A 19,437-nucleotide genomic window follows, 5' to 3' on the forward strand; every position below is an offset into this window, starting at 1 on the left:
CAGGTTCATTCATTTATTTCCTTACAAACACAGCAGGTTCAGACATTGCCTGACAGATGCATTTACAGTTTGGGGATTGGTTTAGTGGTGGGGTGTTCCCTCCCCCTCCAACCTGATCCAGCCCTCCTGGAGCCCCGGTGCTCCCACCCCTGCAGAGCGGGGTAAGGAATGGCAGAGGTTGCATCTCTGGGTCAGTTTCCTACCATGACACCAGTAACTCCCCTCCCCAAGCTCCAGCAGCCACGAAGCTCCCTCGAAGGGGGGGACGCGCCCTGTCTCGCCCGCTGCTGGGGGACCAAGCAGGGATCCATCCTCACCGCTCTCCCTTGAAGTGCCTCGGCGAGCCAGAAACGTGGCTGCCCATGAGAAATGGAAGAGCGCTGCAGGATCAGAGGAACCCTTCTAATTGCACCCCTTCCAAGCGGACTGGCGAGGGACGAAGGAGTGCCTGGGCTGAAGGGATCTACACATGCCCTGTCTTGATGAGCTTGGCTGATAGCACCGGTAGCATTTGGCAATGTAAGGGATCTAGGCCTGTTATTCCACTGTGTAATTCCCCTCCCCCGACCCCCCAGCGTTAGCTCCCCGCACCCTCCTCCCCAGTGGCACAGATCCCAGCTAGGACCACCCCATCTCTCTAGAGTGTATTTATCCCCTTATGCAAACACCCACCCTCCACCCCTGTACGCATGCTTCCCGTTCACCCACCGGCCTTCCAGCTCACAGCTCTCCCACCGCTCCTGACCAGTTAGCCGTTGTGGCTACGGAGACAGATGCCTGGAGGCCACGCAAAGGCCACGGGGTCTCACACAGCTGCTGGCTAGAGCCAGGGGGGACATGACACCCATTTCCTGTCCCTCCGCCTTCCCCTGTCCCATTGCCGTCTCCTGCCTGGGCCACACAGGGGCCCTGCTGAAAAGCCCACTGAAGTCAATAGCTGGAAGATGTCGCTAGGCTTGGGATCAGGCCCACACGGCGACTAAGCGGTGGCCAGCTTGACTGTGGATTGGGTTCGGTGGGGAACCAGGGGAAACGGGGGCCGTTTTTAATGGGGGGGGCCAATGACGACAAAAGCATCACGAAGATGCCATCAAACTTTCCCGCGCTATTTAAAAAATAAATAAATAAAATCCCACCAGCTCAAATCACAAAGCTGGTGTGCAAGCTTCCCCCCCACCCCCTGCGTTGGCAGCTCTGGTCGCTGTTTCGCCCAAGGGACAGCGAGACGAGAGACAATTTAATCAGCGCAATCAGGTTGCACCCATCCGCAGCCCGGATGCCGTCTGTTAATTGAACAGGGCTGCTCTTCCAAAGCCAGGATCCGGCCTGGGACGCCTTGTGCCCTGTATCACACTTGTGCCAGGAGGGGGGTGGTAAAGCGGCAGCAGGACTAAGCAGCCTGGTAGCCGCAGCAAAGCACGGAGGGTTATTTATCCAGGTGCCCTTGGCTAATGGGCGGCTAAGCCAAGTGCCCCCTGGAAAGCTTAGTTTGTCAGCCTCCTCTGACCGCCCATAGGGAGTACAAGGGGTGAGGGTCAATTGTCCCTCGGCATCTCTGTGCGGCTCAGCACAGAGGGCAAGGCGTGGACTGGCCAGCACTGACACCTGAATAAAAGGCCCCTGAAAAATCTCGGGGCAGCCTCTAAGCCCTGGCTAATACCCCTTCCTCACCGCGTACGCAACCAGGGAGCTATTTACAGAGTCCGACAGTGGCCAGGAGTTCAGTTGGTGGCCGGACATGCCCCCCTGCAAATAAAACAGACGGAGGAGGACGTGACACAGGACGCCATCCAGGTAGCCGCTGGCGACTGGATCCGTTGGCTACCAGCTCCCAACGAGCGAGGCAAACAAATCCACATGCAAGGCTGGAGCCAGTTCCCTCAATTGGTAGCCAGGACTCCTGGGTCCTGACTGTCAAGGTCATTCATTCTCTCCCACCCCACCATTGCAACATCCGAATAAACTAAAACCCTCCCGGGACCCGTCAGCACCTGGTTAACAAATAAATAAACACGGAAAATTCTTCCCCTGGTTGGACATTTGGAGTCTCACGGAGGGCTTGTTGTTTTAACGCCTTAGAGAAGAATTCTGCAGTCCCTGCATCTTCTAGTCCACCCCTCCCATCCGGCGCTCACAACATCTTCTCCATGTGCTGCTCCGCTTTGAGGGTGCTGTATAGAAATCCCTGGAGGCCCCCCGAAGACGGGATGCTCGCACCCCCCCGGTCCTGGCCTTCTCCCAAAGCCGCAACACATGGAGTGCGTTGATTGTGTAGTTCAGCAGTGGAGACGCCCACGGAGGCAGGTACCCCGCTCTGGACAGCTGCCCTGGGTTGGGGCAGGTGGGGTGGAAGCTGGGGAGGGAATTACTCCTTAAATCTCCGGTTGGCTTGGATTTTCTTGTAGTAGTTTTCCGCCTCGTTGTCTGTGTGGCCGTCCTTCTCGCTGACCGTGAGGCTGGTGGGCTTCCTCCGCAGGGTGGACTCTCGGCTGGTGGGGCCTAGCACGTTCTCCGGCATGCCCTCACCCCGCTCCGCCGCCCCACCCCCTCCCGTCGCCACGTTGATGGTGGCCACGCTGCCGTAGCGCGGCTCGTCTTGCTCGATGTCGCTGACGGAGGAGCCTGGGGAGACGCCGGCGCTCCTGGTGGGCCGGAAGCCCCGGTAATCCTTGCCCATCTCGTTCAGCTCGTAGGCTTCTTGCCCATCCGAGCCTTTCTGGGCCACCTTCCACTCCCAGGGCCCGTTGCCGGAGGAGAGGTGCACCACAGGGTGGTGCGGGGCGTGGGCATCGATGGTGATGATGCTGGAGCTGTCCCGCTCTGACGGCGAGCGGTACTGGGAAGAGTCGGAGCTGGTGGAGGACGAGGAGGTCTCCGAGTGCTTGGGGGTGACTGACACCAGGCCCTGCTGCTTGGACATGGCAATGACCTGCATGAGCCGAGGCGGGTTGGCCACCCGCTGGCCCGCCCCCTTCTCCGCCATCATCATCCACTTGGCCCGCACGGCCGAGCTGCTGGTGGGTGAGATGTTGGCAGTGCCTTGGCTCTCCTCGGGGATGTGAACCAGCTGGGACGCCCCTGGCCGGGGCTGGATAAGAACCCGGGGCCCCATGGCGGCCCGCTCAGCCGTGCGGGCCTGCACTGTCGGGTAGAGTGAGGAGGGGACGTGCTCCTCTTCATCCGCGCCTACCGAGTCTGAGCCAGCCCTCGCGTGCCCGCTGGCCTCCTCGGCCAGCGTCATACTCCGGCCCTCCAGGGATTTCTGCTTCCACTCAGTGATGAGCTGCTTGGAGCGGCAGGCGTCTACTGGCACGTGGATGGTCATGTGGCGCCGGGCGGGGTCGTCCATGGAGGGGGTGTTGACCCGCGGCAGGGTGTTGCTGAAGGTGACCATGTTCTCCTTGCCCATGGGGCTGCGGGGGGCCAGCAGGTCCACGTCCACGCTGGCCCGTTTCAGGCTGCCCAGGGAGTTCTTCTCCCGCTGGACCTGGCGGTTCACCCCGTCCAGCCGGGTCTGGGGGTTGAGCTCGTCAGTGCTGACCGACTTATTCTGGTGGTACACCGAGTCGTGGCCGCGCTGGGTCAGGGCCCGCAAGGCGTCCTTGGTGGGGGGGTTGGCCGGGGCCCTCTCGGTCGGTGCTTGGAAGTTGCCCACGGCGTGGTACGCCTGAGGGGGCGAGAAAGCTCAGGGGTCAGGGGTCAGACCACATGGCAGCCATCCAATCACAGTTTGGGCGCCCGTGGGCTCCCCACTTTTAGGGCGCTTCCATCACTCCTAATGCCAGTGACTGACACCAACCCCTGGAGGGAGACGCAAAGGCCCTTCCTCTCAGCAGGGGCTCTAAGCTCAGCTCCCTGAGCCTGGCTCCCCCCCCCCCACCGGGGGCGTGAACTCACCAGGTAGGCGGCAATCCCCGAGCCGATGAGGAAGCCCACGTAGACGTCGATAGGATGGCTGCGGTACTGGGTGATCTGGGTCAAACCGCAGACGCCGGCAGCGATGGCAAAGGCGAAGACCAGGATAGGCTTCAGAAGCTTGGTGCTGTCTGAGATGATGGAGTTGAAATACATCTGGCCAGAGGAGGGGAGAGCGGGGGCCTGTCAGAGCCACGGGTCGAGCGCTGGCCCATCAAATGCACGGGGCTGGCTGGGCAGCCAAGGATGCGACCTCCTGTGTTGGTGGGTGACCCCCCTCCCTGCATGGACTGCCCAGGCCTTTCTGGTTCACGGGGGCACCTCGGCTAGTCCCAGGAGGGTGAGGGTTATGTTAGCTGTATGCTGTTTTGCGTGTGTGTGTGAGAAAGAGAGAGCAAAGCACTCTGTGTGTTTGCACACATGGGTGCGTGTTGAGGGGGCATTTGATTGTATCGGGGGGCACCGTAGGTGTGTTTGCATTTGCATAAGGCAGGGGACTGTGTGCATGTATCCATGGGGGGTGCACCAAAGCTGTTTGCATGTGTGTGGAGCAGCACGTGTGTGTTGGGGGGGGCGTACAGTGAGGGGGCTTGCCTGCGGAAGGAGCTGTACGGGGCATGGTGAGGGACCGAACTGTAAGCATGGAGGCAGGCGCGTGTCTGTGGACTTCACATACTTGCTTGCATCAGCCTGTGGTTGCAAGTCAGGGAGATAAGGAGAGAGGCGGGTGAACTCACCGACACGTAGACAGCGGCGAAAGCTGACAGCGTGGCATGCTGGGACGGGAAAGTCTTCCTGCAAAAGGGAAGCAAAGGACAGCTCGAGCAGCCTGGGCTAGTGCTGGCAGAGACCTTGCTGCGGCACGGTGCGTGGCCAGATCCCAGCATGATACATGCAGCGGGGCCCGGCGGGGTGTGGGTGAGAAGAGACAGCCTTGTACTCCCTTCCTTTGGGGCCGTCGGGGGCAGGGTCCCTCAAGCCGAGTCCTTTGGCTCTGGACTGCACGGGACGTACCTGGCAGAGAGAATCGCATTCTGGTCCTGGCCCGAGCAGATGTCCTGGGTGATGTAAGGGTTGGAGTCACAGGAGATCCCGAGCAGCGTATAGTTGGGCTTGCAGACCGTCAGGAAAAAGGGGGCGTGGTAGCCGGTGGCCAGCTGGATCACGTCAGTCACCAGGGCGGTGGCACAGAGTCCGAACACGTGGACCCCTGGGGAAACCATGAGCGGGTCATGGATTAGAGCCTCAGCCACCGGGAAGTCACCGATGTTCCTCTGCCCCCTCCCACCTGCCTCTCCCCCCAGCCCCTCTGTCCATTTTCCCAATCCCCCTCCCACCTGCCTCGCCCCTCCCAGGTTTGGGTCAAGGCCAGGTGTGGAAGCCCCACAGGGCAATAAACATTTTCCATTTCCACAGCACTTTCCCTCCCCAAGCACGGCGCAGACTCAAATCCCAGTGAAATGCAGCCACCACTGGGGTGGTGGCCACAAAGCCTACAGCACAAGGGCAGTGGAACGGGCCCATGACGGGGAGAGAGGCCAAGGGCATCCACGTGGCAGGGGCAACCAGAGAGACACTAACGCTGAGGATGAACGTGGGCTTTGGAGCCCACACTGATCTCCATGCTGCTGGATGTCACGCTCCGAGCTGCACATGCTTCCCATGCAGGCTCCTCCATGGCCGCCCCCCCTCTTCATCCAGGCCCCAGGCAGCTTCAGAAGGAGGATCCCCCCAGATACGAAGAACTGAAAGGCTCCAGGCCAGGACTGCGGCAAAACCTACCCACAAACCTTACAGTCCTGCGCAGGAAGGAGTTGAAGTTGCAACCGCCGGCGTTGATGCTCCCCTCCGACCCGCTGCGCCCCTTCAGCTTGGACTGCAGGCAGTAGATGATGCCTTCCCCGACCATGATCTGGGGGGAAGAGCAGAACTCAGTGTGGGCCACACAGGCTTGTAGGCAGGAGGGTGTGTTGGCAAGTCAGAGCAAGAGGTATAAATGTAGAGATTTTGGCACAAGGGCAGGTCCTACCCTCTCCCAGCAGGGGACGCTGTAGGGAGCGGGGCAGGAGCGCTGGCTGTGGAGGGAGCTCCCAGCTACTGCATTCCCAACACAACACACATCCCCCTCCCGCACACTCTACCATTGCCCTATCGTACCAGGTGGCTGGTGCTGGGGGCATTGGGGCAGAGGGGCCTATGAAGAAGGGGCACAAGTTTGGGCTGCCGTAGCCTGTGCCTGGAACTGTACAGGCCCCTGCAGTCTCTGAAGAAGGGAGGTGAATTCAAGGCCAGGCGGAATCTGCCCACCCCCCTCTTCAGAAGGTTCCTCCAGGTCTCTCCCTTCCCTTGCCCCCTTGTCTCAGCCCTCCTGCCCAGGCGGAAAGAGAAGCCCCCCCGGGCTTGGCCCCAGCTACGTACCGAGGCAGCAGGAGCAGCGAAGGCCAGGCTGAGAAGCATCAGCAGGGGGATCATCTCCTCGTTGGTCTCCACGTACGGCATGGACAGGGCCCGGTCGTGGCACTGGAACCCCACCTTGGCTGGCTTGAAGAGGTCGGTCAACTCCAGGAAATACAGCGTCACGATGGACGAAGCCACGATCGGGAGCTGGGCGAGGAGCAGGAAGGAAGCAAAGAGGCGGGTCAGGAGCATGGTCCAGTGGGCTCAGTTTCATCCCCCTGCCACCCTACAGACCTGCCTTCACAGGCCTCAAGGCTCCCAGTCATTCCACGACCACACTCCCCTCCTCTAGCTGGGAATAGAACCCAGGAGTCCTGACTCCCAGTCACACCTGCTCTAACCATTGGACAGTCTCTTTCCTATGTGTCTGTACAGCACCTGTCACAACCAGGCTCCAGTCTCTAGTGGCTGCTGCAATAGAAATGTTAAGCAGACACTCTGTCTTGTTAATTCCTCCCCTGAGGCCTAGCGTCTCTGCCCATCCACACCATGGGTTGAGCAGACCCATCCACAGCCTCAAAGTAAAGGAAGGACAAAGGCAGATTAAAGCCACCTTAACACTCTTCCATCTGGGCCCCAGGCACAGGAAAGGAGTAACTGAGAATCAGCCCCAGAAATGGAATCATCTCCCATTTCCCCGTCCTCAGCCCCTGCAGGGCTCAGCTGGCTCCTGAGAAAGCATCTCACATTCCCCCGACACACTCGGCTTCCGCCTCGCTGCAGGGATGGGGCTCAAAAGGCAGCACCCGCCCCCACCCTGCTGTGCTCTGGGTCCCCTTGAAAAGCCTCTGCTCACCTCCACAAAGTAGAAGCATGGAAGGAGTGTCATGCTATCCTTGGGGGCCTTGGACTTCTCTTTTGGGGAGATCATGGTGTCAGCTCAAGGGGCAAGCGACGGGGGCTCGCCTGGGTCAGCCTAGGCAACGAGACACACGGCAAGCGTTAGTTTAGTGGCACTCAAGGGGAAGTGGGTGGGGCAGGAGTGCTGTCCGTGGGGGAAGATCATAGTTACTCCAGGACCAACCCAGCACTGGAGCGAGGAGGGCAGGAGTGCTGACTGCAGGCGGGGGGGGAGGGGACTCCCAGGAACTCCAGTCCCAGCCTCTCCCAGCAGGAGGCACTGTAGGGAATGGTGCATGACTGCTGGCTGCATGGAAGGATCCAGCCACCTCACCTGCATTGCTCTGGGGAGGCTGGAAAAGGAGGGTGGGGGTGTGAGGGGTAAAAAGCAGGGCGGCATGCGGGCAGGGAGGGGCGATTACGAGAGAGAAGGGCAAAACAAGGGGTGCCTTGAATCCACCATCCTGGCCCGAAGAGGGGGAGCTGGGGGGGAGCCCAGGGCCTGGTTGGGGTCGCAGCTTGCAGGACCTGTTTGCAGGGCGTCCGGCTTTGCCCGTTCTCCGGATCCCTGCAAGACACTGAGGCTGCAGCAGGTTGCAGTTTGGCCAGGCTGTTGTATTCAACATGCCAGCAGGTGGGGTCAAGGGGGGGTGGTTACAGGTATGGTCTGAGTCCCCTCCCTTTGCTTCCCAACCCTGCCAGAGCCCCGCCGGGGCAGGGCTGAGGCTCCTAGCTGCAGCCCGTGGAAGGGTCCCTGCTTGTATTGCAGCCCGCGGGCTATACGCGGGAGGGGCGCCCCCTAGCGGCCCCCCCCCGTCGTGCCAGCTCCAGCCTCGGATGCCAAGGCACAAAACGCCCAGCTGCCGCGGCGGGGGATCGCGACAGGGGCCAGGCTCCGTGGGGAGTGCGGGGGGGCGTGTTCCGTCCCCCCCCCCGCCCCATGCGGGTGACAGGCTCAGGGAATCGGGCTGCACCTTCGCATCGGAGCCAGCGGGGGGGGGTTGACCCTGACAAGCTGCCCCCCCCCCAGCGATCCACGCCCCCGGAAACTTTCCCCAAGTCCTGCCCGAGGGAAGCGGACCCGGTGCCGGGACCGCCGGAGCCCACCCGTGGGGCTGGGCAGGGGGGCGCCCCCCCGGCTCTGGGGGGCTTGGGGAGGGGGCCAAGCCAGCCCCACCCGGTCGCCCAGCGGTCTGAGCCGTGGGACCCGCTGGCCTGGGGATGGGGGGGGGGTCTGTGCCACTCGGAGCCGCCCCCCGCCGGGCTCCAGCCCTTTGTCCGGCCGCTGGGGCGGGGAAGAGCCCGGTGCCCGCCCCGCCCCGGCCACTCACCTCGCCGGCCCCGGCCCGGACAAAGGGGGCCGCGGGGCCGCTTCTGCCCCAGCGCGTCCCTCCGGCGGCCGCCGCGATCCCCCGGGGGCGCTGGAGCCGCTCGGGCGCCCGGGCAGGGCGGCTGCGGATCCTGCTGCGGCTGCGAGCGCGCACAAAGCCTGGGGCTGCGGGCGGGGGGGGGGGGTCGGGCTGAATTGGGGCGGGGGGAGCGTGTGCGCGCGGCTCGGCTCCTGCCCCGGTTTCCATGGCGAGCCCGGGGCAGCGAAACAAAGGAACTGGGGGGGGGGGGGCGCCCAGGAATAGGAGCTGGGGAGGGGGGGGTTGCAATCAGCGTCCCCTCGGATACAGCTTGGGGGGGGGTCCTGGTACCTGCCCCCCCTTAAAGGGAGAGGAAGCGCAGGGACGGCTCAGTCCACCCCCCCCCCCAGCACCTGCTTGCAGGGCGGGGCGGATCGTGCCCCCTCCTTCCCCCCCCCCCCCAGCCTCTCGCAGCTGGAGATAGGGGGACTCAGGGGCGCAGCCCTCTCCTGGCCGGGGGTGGTGGGGGGAAGCCATGCGGGGGGCTTGCGGCAGGCTTTGCTGGCTGCCTGGCACCATCGGCCTCCCCTGCCTGCCCCCACCCGGGGTTGAAATCCCCGCCCTGTGGAGACAGAGGGACAGTCACAGCCACAGCTGGCCTGGGAAGCAACCAGCGGAGCTGGCTTCCCGGCACACGTTCCCCAGCTGCCAGGACCCACTCCTGGGCCACTGGATCTTTGTCCCTCTGCCTGCGGAGCGTGTCAGTACCCAGGGCCGGCTGGGCACGTGTGGAGACCCACCGCCAAACTCACTTCACATAAGAACCCCTGGATGGCCCTCAGCTGGGATCAGCCCTGGGCCACGGTTGTGTCTTTACACAACAAGGATAGTATGGAGAAACCAGACGGGCAGAGCTTTGCCCAGGTCGCCACGTTCACTGGACACAAGCATGCCTGGCCTGGTGGCATGCACACTCAGATATCGAACACGGTGGGCACCACTTGAGGGTTCACAAGCTATTTAAAGGCAGGCTGCACCATTCCTATACAGTCACTGTCCCCACCTGGGCCGGATCCGAAGGTTTCAGAGGCCACCGTCCCCAGCTCTCACGTGGAAACAAGAACCGCGGGCCAGCACGGTCTCTTCGTGACCACAGACACCAGCCAGATTGCCGTTTCCATGTCAAATCCCAGCTCAGACCCCCACCAACGAGTCTGCGCCTGGAGTGAGCTTGTCCGTTCTCAGCCGGCTCCATGTCCACTCATCCATCAGCCCATCCCACGCCCAGCTTCTCTATCTGCAGCATTTCAGCCCCCCCGCTGTCCCCTCCAACAAGGCCCGGCAGTGCCATGTTTACTGGGTACTGGTCGTTCCCAGACAGGGGCCCCGGAATCCTTGGCACTGGTGCCATCTTCAAAGCACCTGCTGGTGCAGATGACTGCAGGGTTGCTCAGGAAGCCGCTCACGGCGCATGACCCCTGGAGGTAGCGGGGGTACAAACAGGGCACCTGGTGGGAGCAGCGCAACGGTGAGCCAAAGCCTGTTCTTGCCCCAATCCACCCACAGCTGCCCCCCCGCCCCCCCCGGGGACCCTCCCCACAGATCAGCAGCACCCAGAAAGGAAGATGCCAGGTCTGGGTCTGAGCCCCTCCTCACACCACTCCGGGCTCTGAGCTGGCAGGCCCCAAACTGGGACTCCCTCTTGGCGGCCGGCCCTGGTACCTGCCTGACCATCCCGGAGGAGAGCGCTGAACGAGGAGACCCCTTTGCAGGAAGCGCCGCGGCCCTGAGGGAGGGGTGGGAACTTCAGCAGCGTGACTGGCATCGCAAAATCCTCTGGCCCTGTTACCTAGCAACACGGAGGCTGCCTGAGTCTGTGTCTGGGGATGCTCGCATCCTAGCTCCCTCGCTGGGCGGGGCAAAACTGCAGCTTCCCTAGGGCCTGTTCAGCCTGGCAGAGAGACTATGGGGCAGGCACACCTCCATCCCAGCCTCTCTTCCTTACTATAGCTCAGCGGGGCCTCCGCAGCCCGGGGGACGGGCATCTAGGAAGGGACCGGAGTTAGGATCTGGATCCAGATCCAGAACGTCACCAAGTTCAGAGGCGCTGGGGTTGAAGGCCTGGTTCTGACCCTGTTCTCTCTAAAATCTCAGGCCCCATATTCGGACCCTCCCTTGAGCTGTGGAAGAACTCGGTTATGGGAACTCTACTAAGGATCATCGCCTGCCCACGGGGATCTGTGGGCTGGTGCCGAACCCAGCTCTGCCTTCCCGAGCCTGAAGGCAGGATTTCTCCCTCTTTTTTCAGAGTAGCAGCCGTGTTAGTCTGTATCCGCAAAAAGAAAAGGAGGACTTGTGGCACCTTAGAGACTAACCAATTTATTTGAGCATAATCTTTCGTGAGCTACAGCTCACTTCATCGGATGCATACTGTGGAAAGTGTAGATCTTTTTATACACACAAAGCATGAAAAAATACCTCCCCCCACCCCACTCTCCTGCCCTTCTAGAGCATCTCTCATCCAGGGATCTCAAAGAGCTTTATAAATATTGGCTTTTTTGGCCTTGCAAGCCACCCGTGTGGTGGGTTGGTATTATCATCCCTATTTTATAGATGCGGAAACTGAGGCACAGAGCATGAAGTGATCCACACACAAGGCCACACAGTGAGTCAGTGATGGAATAGAATCTAGGAGTCCTGTTGCCCAGCTTCCTACCCCAACCAGTAGATCAAAGGCTCCTCCCTGTGGAAGTGTAGTAGTCATTTTGTGCTAGGCAAGAGCCCTGCAGAAGACAGGCTAACCTTACTATTAATAGCACGAGATTCGTAGAAGCGGGGCTTGTGCTAGGCGGTTCGAAAAATTGTCTGAGATGCTGTTTTTTGACCTTGCTTTGATAAAATTGGAATGTAGACTTTTGCAGAATTTGTTGAGAAAAATAAGATAGCAGGTAAGAATATGTATAAACAAACTGCAGCTGTGATCATTATTGCCTGTAGCAAAAAGGTATAAAGGCTTGCCTCAATTGTTTATCTATGGAGCCCTACCTGGAGTGAGGGAGATTCCCTGCCCCGGTGTGTAGTTCCCCCTCTTTAAATTGCTTGAAAATACAGTCTCTGATTTGTTACAACCAACCTAAGAGTGAAGACTGTTTTCTTCCAAGGATCTCAAAGAGCTTTATAAATATTGGCTTTTTTGGCCTTGCAAGCCACGTGTGTGGTGGGTTGGTATTATCATTCCTATTTTATAGATGGGGAAACTGAGGCACAGAGCAATGAAGTGATCCACACACAAGGCCACACAGAGAGTCAGTGATGGAATAGAATCCAGGAGTCCTGTTGCCCAGCTTCCCAGCCCAACCAGTAGATCAAAGGCTCCTCCCACAGCTGGGAATAGAACTAAGGTATCATGAATCCCAATCCCCTCTCTAAGTACTGGGGACCGAGAAGTGAGTGATACATCCGATGAAGTGAGCTGTAGCTCACAAAAGCTTATGCTCAAATAAATTGGTTAGTCTCTAAGGTGCCACAAGTCATCCTTTTCTTCTCACTGTGCTCAGGCTGCTCCTAGCCTCCTGGATTCCCTTCCTTATCTGCCAGCAGTTGCACTGGGGAAGCACTGACAGGCCCGTAGGCATGTATCCAGACAAAACATGTCTCAGCTGGAACCCGGGGAAAGGGTCTGAACAAAAGGATCCTGCCAAGTCAGCCTAAGATTCACTCTACACCGCTCTGCCAGCCCGTGGATGGATGCTGTTTGAATGTAGCTCAGTTTAGGCCTAGGGGTGAGAAAACCTGGATTTGTGCTGGAAATGGCCCACCTTGATTATCATACGCATTGTAAAGAGAGTGGTCACTTTGGATGGGTTATTACCAGCACGAGAGTGAGTTTGTGTGTAGGCGGGCGGAGGGTGAGAAAACCTGGATTTGTGCTGGAAATGGCCCAACTTGATTATCATACACATTATAAGGAGAGTGATCACTTTAGATAAGCTATTACCAGCAGGAAAGTGGGGTGGGAGGAGGTATTGTTTCATGGTCTCTGTGTATATGTCTTCTGCAGTTTCCACAGTATGCATCCGATGAAGTGAGCTGTAGCTCACGAAAGCTTATGCTCAAATAAATTGGTTAGTCTCTAAGGTGCCACAAGTACTCCTTTTCTTTTTGGAACCTAGACTCCAACCCGAGTCACCTCAGGGTTAGGATTCAGTGGCACCAAGACCCCATCAGCCATCTTCATTCCATTTCTGGCCCCATTTTTTTAAAAAAAATCCCAAATCACTGAAATCCCATTAGATTCCTGTTAGAACCCAATTCACTGAAACCTCATTAGCATTTTTGACAGAAATCAGCCGTTCTCACAAGCCATTGCAGAACCAGAAACGTACAGCGCCTCCTTCCAGCTTTGTCTCCACCCCAGGGGCTGGATTCATAAGAATGGCCATACTGGGTCAGACCAAAGGTCCATCTAGCCCAGTGTCCTGTCTTCTGACAGTGGCCAATACCAGGTGGGAATGAACAGAACAGGGAATCATCCAGTGATCCATCCCCTGTCGTCCATTCCCAGCTTCTGGCAAAAGGCATTCTGGATTCAAAAGGGATCAGGCTTGAGGTGGTGGATTCCCTGCCTCTAGCTCTGTGGAATGTCTCTGAGCCTTTTCAACCCTCCAGGTGCACATCAACTCCTTCTTTATAAGATGTCCTTGGATCAGCCCCCCACATACCACCAGGAACAGATGGAGATGGAGGTGGCTATGGTTTGGGTATGTCGCCGTTTGAGCTGCAAGTGGATGAGAAAAGCTCACTGCCCTGGAGTTCTACATTATAGATTTTTTTTTAAAATTGCTTCTTTACACACCAGCATGTCAGCACTTGCTGCGAGGACAGCTTGCTCCAAAATCTGAGTGAGTCCCATCTGCCGGTGCCCCAGCATGGAGTGAAGGGGGCACTGCCCTGTTCTTCAACACCTTCCTACGCTAACGTGCTTTCTGTGCTAACCACTGGTGCTCCCACAGTGCTGCTTAGAAAGAATGGAGAAAAATCCCCACCACACTAGACAGCTAGTGCCCTCTCCTGCCATTGCATGGTGGTGGAAGGTTCCCTGTAGAGCTGGTTGGAAATCGGGGTGTTTTTCCATGACAAATTTGGTGGTTTTGGCAAAAAATAAAAAACCTCTTAAGTATTTTGTTTCTGCAATGCCCCCCACAGTGCCTCATGCTCCCAGTCTCCTCTATAGGCCAGGCTCCTCATCCAGACTTCATCTCCCATGATGCACCATGGTCTCCTCTCTTGGAAGTAGTGCATCATGGAAGATGAAGTTCAGCTGGGCCAGCTTGCTGTGTTTCCAGCTGCTTTTGGCCTCTCTGCTCTGTAGGATCTGACTGGATCAGTGACAGACACACTGCATCCTCCCCCCACCCCCGACACACACACACACACACTCAGTTTGATACTATGGGAGGAGAAAGGAGTCTGTTAGCCCAGCCACTCCACTCTGCTGATGGTCTCCCGCCCTCGTTGGATGCCGCTCTGCTCCATTGCTCCTGCTAACAATTGCAGCAGATCAGATGTGGCCCTGCCTCCACCTGATGCCCATGCCCCTATCAGCACTCCTCCTTGCTGCCTTGCCCCTGCTCTCCCAAGCAAGGGTGCAGCTGGCAGGAGATGCCTTGCCTTCCGGGTGGTGATTCCCTGGGAGAGATGGTTCGTCCCCTATGATGGGGCAAAGCAGTGAGAATCCCAACAGTACCGCCCCAGAAACACGGTGACGACCCCTTTGCCCCATCACCACTGATGGGTACTTGGGGATTAGGGGTGGGAGGGAACCAATTGTGCTAAGAGCGCCACAAAAAGAACCAGGAACCTCAGAGGATGCTCCAGTCCCACTCCACTTGGGTGAGCTCCGTGGGAAGTAAGAGGTGACCCCAACCATTTCTCCACCTGTGCCGGTTCTCCCCTCCACTACTGCAGATATCTCCCCCGATAGCCTCATGGCTGGGGATGCAGCTGCAGGTCCCCTGGATATTCCGGGCCCTGAGTGACTAAGGGAGAGAAGAGAATTTGGGCTCCCAGTTTTTCAGTCCTGGTGTCCCCAGTCCTGGGCCTGCTTCTCCTTTATGCTGGCCAAACTCCATCAGGTTAAAGGGACTCACTCCTGCTTTACACTGCTGAGAATGAAAGGAGATCCAGGCCCTGTCATGTGCAGTCCCTCCTGTGGAGAACGGCACTCGATCCTCACAGTCATCAGCTCTGGGTGTTCCCCTAAGCTGCCCATGAAGGCCCCCCACTGCCTGCACTCTGGGGGTACAGTTTCTTTGCCTCCCCATCCTGTAACCATGGCCTTCCTGCACATAAATGCATCATGCACTAAGCACGCACATCCGTATGCTCTGCACAAACGCCCACATGGCTTGCACGCAACCTGAATGCTTCTGTATGCACACGGGGCATAACAATCCTGGGTGTAACTCCAGAACGTCACTAGAGTTATTCTCAGGCTGAATTTGGCCCACATGCTGGTATTTTGCGTCACACTTCTCTGTCATGTACACACACTCTCTCTCCTTTCACACACACACAGTCTCAGGCGTGTCTGAGCGGTGCACAGTGCAAGAAGGGAGCAGGAGATAGAAGTGTGAACATGACAACAATGGGTGGAAATCTAGCAACCAGACTATAAATATCAAAGAATATTCAGGGAGAAAGCCAATGCTAGCAGCTAACGGTTCTTCTCAGATTTTGTTCAGCATGAGTTGAGGACTGACAACTCAGTACTTTAGTGAGCAGCAGAATTAACCCTAGCTCAGAGACAGGAATCTTTGTACCATAGGGGAGTTATTTATGGCATCCGAGGATTTCTAACAGTTCCTGTGGAGTCCAAGAACTGAATCTAGAGGGGGAAAGACATGCAGCCAGTATCTGAGACCCAAGCATGGGATGGGGGGGACACCAAATCAAGCCAGACTAGAGAAGCATCCTATGTGTCCAGCCACCCTTGGACAGCTGTCATGTTTAGTGAAGATGCCACCAGGAGAGCTTCTCCAGACAGAATAATGGTTAATAGGGGCAATGGAAATCTGAGGTGGGGGGAGCCAAGTGCCCGGCCATGGAAATACTGTAGGAGTTGATCTATGGTTCTGCCTCTGTGCCTTGTTCCACTGCCCTTGCTGGGAACCAGTGTGCCCTGTAAACTGGGCGCACGCACTGGGCGAGGGGTGGAGATGAAAGTGGGACGTAGAGGGGCGGGATTGACCGCTGCGACACCCAGGATTAGGCTGGGCAGCAGGTAGGAACCGGGGTGGTCAGGCCAGATCCTGGAACAGCTACCCCTGGCGGCTGGCAAAGGACCCGCAAGCTGCTGGCCTCCACCCCTCAATCCCTTTTCCGCCTGAAGACAGCTCCCTGCTCCTCACCATGTCTCAGTAGCTCCCCATGCGGAGCACCCCCCTTCTATCCCTTTGCCCCCTCTCTGATTGCTGAGCAACTTTTAAGTGTGAGCAGCTGACTTGAGTGATGCAATAAGAACCTTTGCCAAAGCTAAGCCTGTTGTTTCTGTAACTGACAGAGTGGGATGTGACGTGCTCTGTAATCGGAACATTGGTGGGCTGGGCCAAGCTACAGGCTTGCAGTGGGTTGGAGCCTGACCTGGCACCATCTGGATTTCATGTGTTGTAAAACTAGAATTTAGTTTGTTACATGGGGAGTGAGCGGGAGGGGAGAGGAGTCCTGATCTTCTGCCTTGGGATATATTATTGTTATTCTGTGGCTTCCCAAAGAACCTGTGAGCCCCAGTCGTGGACCATGGCCCCATTGTGCTAGGTGCTGTACAGACACAGAACTACATTTGCTGCTAGACAATGTGTGAGCTAGTTCAGTAGGAAAGATCACGCTTCTCATCAAATGTTTCAGACTTAGTCACTTGGGAGCCAAGCTAAACAAACAGGCTGGACTGGGACTCAGGGGACCTGGTTCTGTTCCTGGCTCTGCCACTCGCTGGCCTTGGGCAAATGACTGCCCTGCTCTGTGCCTCAGTTTCCCCATATGTAAAATGGGGATAATGATACTGGCCTTCTTTGTAAAGTGCTTTGAGATCTACAGATGAGAAGAGCTAGGATTAATTACTATTATTATTATAGGTTTCAGAGTAACAGCCGTGTTAGTCTGTATTCGCAAAAAGAAAAGGAGTACTTGTGGCAGGTTAGAGACTAACCAATTTATTTGAGCATAATCTTTCGTGAGCTACAGCTCACTTCATCGGATGCATACTGTGGAAAATACAGAAGATGTTCTTATACATACAAACCATGAAAAAATGGGTGTTTACCACTACAAAAGGTTTTCTCTCCCCCCACCCCACTCTCCTGCGGGTAATTGCTTATCTAAAGTGATCACTCTCCTTACAATGTGTATGATAATCAAGTTGGGCCATTTCCAGCACAAATCCAGGTTTTCTCCCCACCCCCCCACAAACCCACTCTCCTGTTGGTAATAGCTTATCTAAAGTGATCACTCTCCTTACAATGTGTATGATAATCAAGGTGGGCCATTTCCAACACAAATCCAGGGTTTAACAAGAATGTCTGAGGAATGGGGGGCGGTGTAGGTAGGAAAAAACAAGAGGAAATAGGTTACCTTGCATAATGACTTAGGCTTGAATAGAGACTGGGAGTGGCTAAGTTAATTGTATCCAATTTGCAAATGAATTCCAATTCAACAGTCTCTCTCTGGAGTCTGGTTTTGAAGTTTTTCTGTTGTAATATTGCAACTTTCATGTCTGTAATCGCGTGACCAGAGAGATTGAAGTGTTCTCTGACTGGTTTATGAATGTTATAATTCTTGACATCACCCCCACCCCCCCATTCCTCGGACGTTATTGTTAAACCCTGGATTTGTGCTGGAAATGGCCCAACTTGATTATCATACACATTGTAAGGAGAGTGATCACTTTAGATAAGCTATTACCAGCAGGAAAGTGGGGTGGGAGGAGAGAAAACCTTTTGTAGTGGTAAACACCCATTTTTTCATGGTTTGTATGTATAAGAACGTCTTCTGTGTTTTCCACAGTATGCATCCGATGAAGTGAGCTGTAGCTCACGAAAGCTGATGCTCAAATAAATTGGTTAGTCTCTAAGGTGCCACAAGTCCTCCTTTTCTTTTTATTATTATTATTAAGCTCTTTCCCTTGATCCAGCATTGGCATCACAGCCTCCACCCTAGGGAAATTAGCACAATACTCACCCAGGTAAACCAGGCAAACCAGAGAGGCTTTCTGTATATATGAAAGGTTTCTAAAGCATACTGCTGTCACCTCCGCTTATGTAAGGAACAAACCCAGCACTCCACCCTCAGCTTTATCGCGGGATAGCAAACAGACAGGCCTAGATCCTCAAAGCTAATCCGAGCCACAGTCTCTCTCCCACCCCCAGTCTTTTGGCCAGGCTGAGCTGTACACAACCCAAAGGCGGATGGGTAAAGGTGGCTTTAAGCCAGCTTTGAGCTCCCTGATTTGGGGCCTGTCTAATTGCCAGCATATATTAAAGCAAGTTCAGAGCTGCTCCAATTTACACTCATAATCTCAAGGGGCTGTTTTGGCAGCATAGGGATTGCCCCAGCCATGCCCCTTGTCTCCTGGGAACTCCCCCTATGCTGAGGGGGTGGGAAGGAGGAGCTGCAAGAGAGAATAATGCATGGGGGCTCTGCACCCCAGAAGGACCGTCATGGCGAGGGGGAATCCTCAGGAGGCCAGATCCCATAGCTTCACAGCTACTTTATACTATCAGGATCTGGCTCATAACCTTTATAGGAACTTCAGTGCACAGAGCAGGCGTGATCCTAAACTCGCATTGAAACTGACTTCATCAGATTTCCTCCTGTATTACACAACCATCAATAAGCAAAGGGCCAGGTTCCCTTTATATTCACCCTTGGGGAAAAATAGAACAACTCCATCCTTCCTCTTTGAACAGCCCAATTCTGGGAATCTCTCTCTCACACAGATACACATCAGAGCCGGTAGGAGGCTTTTATTAAAGTCCCATAGCTCTCTTTCATCCTCAGTCTCTGGGCATGAAACTTACCGTACGTCCCCCTCACCTTCCCACGTGCACTTTATTTGAACGAGAAGGCCAATGCGGGTGGCAGCTGTGGAAGGAGAGGAAATGTGATACATTTCCTAATGAATCCCTATGTCAAATACGTGCACTAAATTACCCCCATGAAATCTACAAAGGGCTCTCACTGGGTGAAGTGCTAGTGAGAGCCGCAGGCTCAGGTTTGGCCAAACGTTTGTCTCCAGGGCTTGAAACAGTCTCATAAGAGGAACAATGTCTGTCCTTGGCTTAAATTGGCTGTTCAGGAGCTCCTGACCTCACTATAAAGGCTCTGATGTCTTATTTAAACAGGCTAGGGGGAGGTTGTCTAAAATTGATCCGAGATCAGAACCACGTCTGGTACTGTATCTAGATACCAAGGAGGTGGACCGCTTACAAACATCTGCCAAACCCTTCATAAAAGGCAGATGGACAGGAAGATAAGGTGCTGGACTGCAAGTCAGGACGCCTGGGTTCTCTTCTCTTCCTGTCTCTGCTGTTCACTTGCTGTGTGATGTTGGGCAAGGTACTTCATTCACCTCTCCCTGCCTCAGTTTCCCTCCCTATAAAGAAGGTAATAACAACACTCACCCTCCTCTGCAGAGTACTTTGAAATCCTTACATGAAAGGTACTCTAGAAATGTAATATAGTAACAAGAGCATCTTACATCCAAGTGTGAAGCAGGTTTCACTGGTCTGCTCTCAGGTGAGGCCAAGCTGAGACGGAAGCCGACCCAGCTCCAATATTTGGGTTGCAAGCACTTCCTGTTCGTTTACAAACAATTGTTTCT

General features: G+C 56.2%; 1 protein-coding gene across 4 annotated transcripts in view; it reads right to left on the reverse strand.

Moving 5' to 3' along the window:
- PLPPR3 (phospholipid phosphatase related 3) overlaps positions 1-19,437 on the reverse strand; it is a 26,970-nt gene continuing 7,533 nt past the window's right edge. The window contains exons 1-8 of one of the 4 annotated variants that reach the window (XM_073323702.2): positions 10,288-10,918; positions 7,169-7,288; positions 6,334-6,519; positions 5,698-5,827; positions 4,930-5,125; positions 4,653-4,710; positions 3,898-4,071; positions 1-3,667 (exon numbers count right to left, since the gene is read on the reverse strand). In XM_073323702.2, coding sequence (XP_073179803.1) covers positions 2,366-3,667; positions 3,898-4,071; positions 4,653-4,710; positions 4,930-5,125; positions 5,698-5,827; positions 6,334-6,519; positions 7,169-7,243 — 2,121 coding nt within the window. In that variant the 5' untranslated portion in view covers positions 7,244-7,288; positions 10,288-10,918 and the 3' untranslated portion in view covers positions 1-2,365. Of the gene's footprint in view, positions 3,668-3,897; positions 4,072-4,652; positions 4,711-4,929; positions 5,126-5,697; positions 5,828-6,333; positions 6,520-7,168; positions 7,289-8,543; positions 8,751-9,624; positions 10,132-10,287; positions 10,919-19,437 lie in introns of those variants that run through there. The other 3 variants (XM_073323703.2, XM_073323701.2, XM_073323699.2) reach the window with 3 other exon arrangements.

Source organism: Lepidochelys kempii, chromosome 25, assembly GCF_965140285.1.
Source record: "Lepidochelys kempii isolate rLepKem1 chromosome 25, rLepKem1.hap1, whole genome shotgun sequence".
NCBI lineage: Eukaryota > Metazoa > Chordata > Testudines > Cheloniidae > Lepidochelys > Lepidochelys kempii.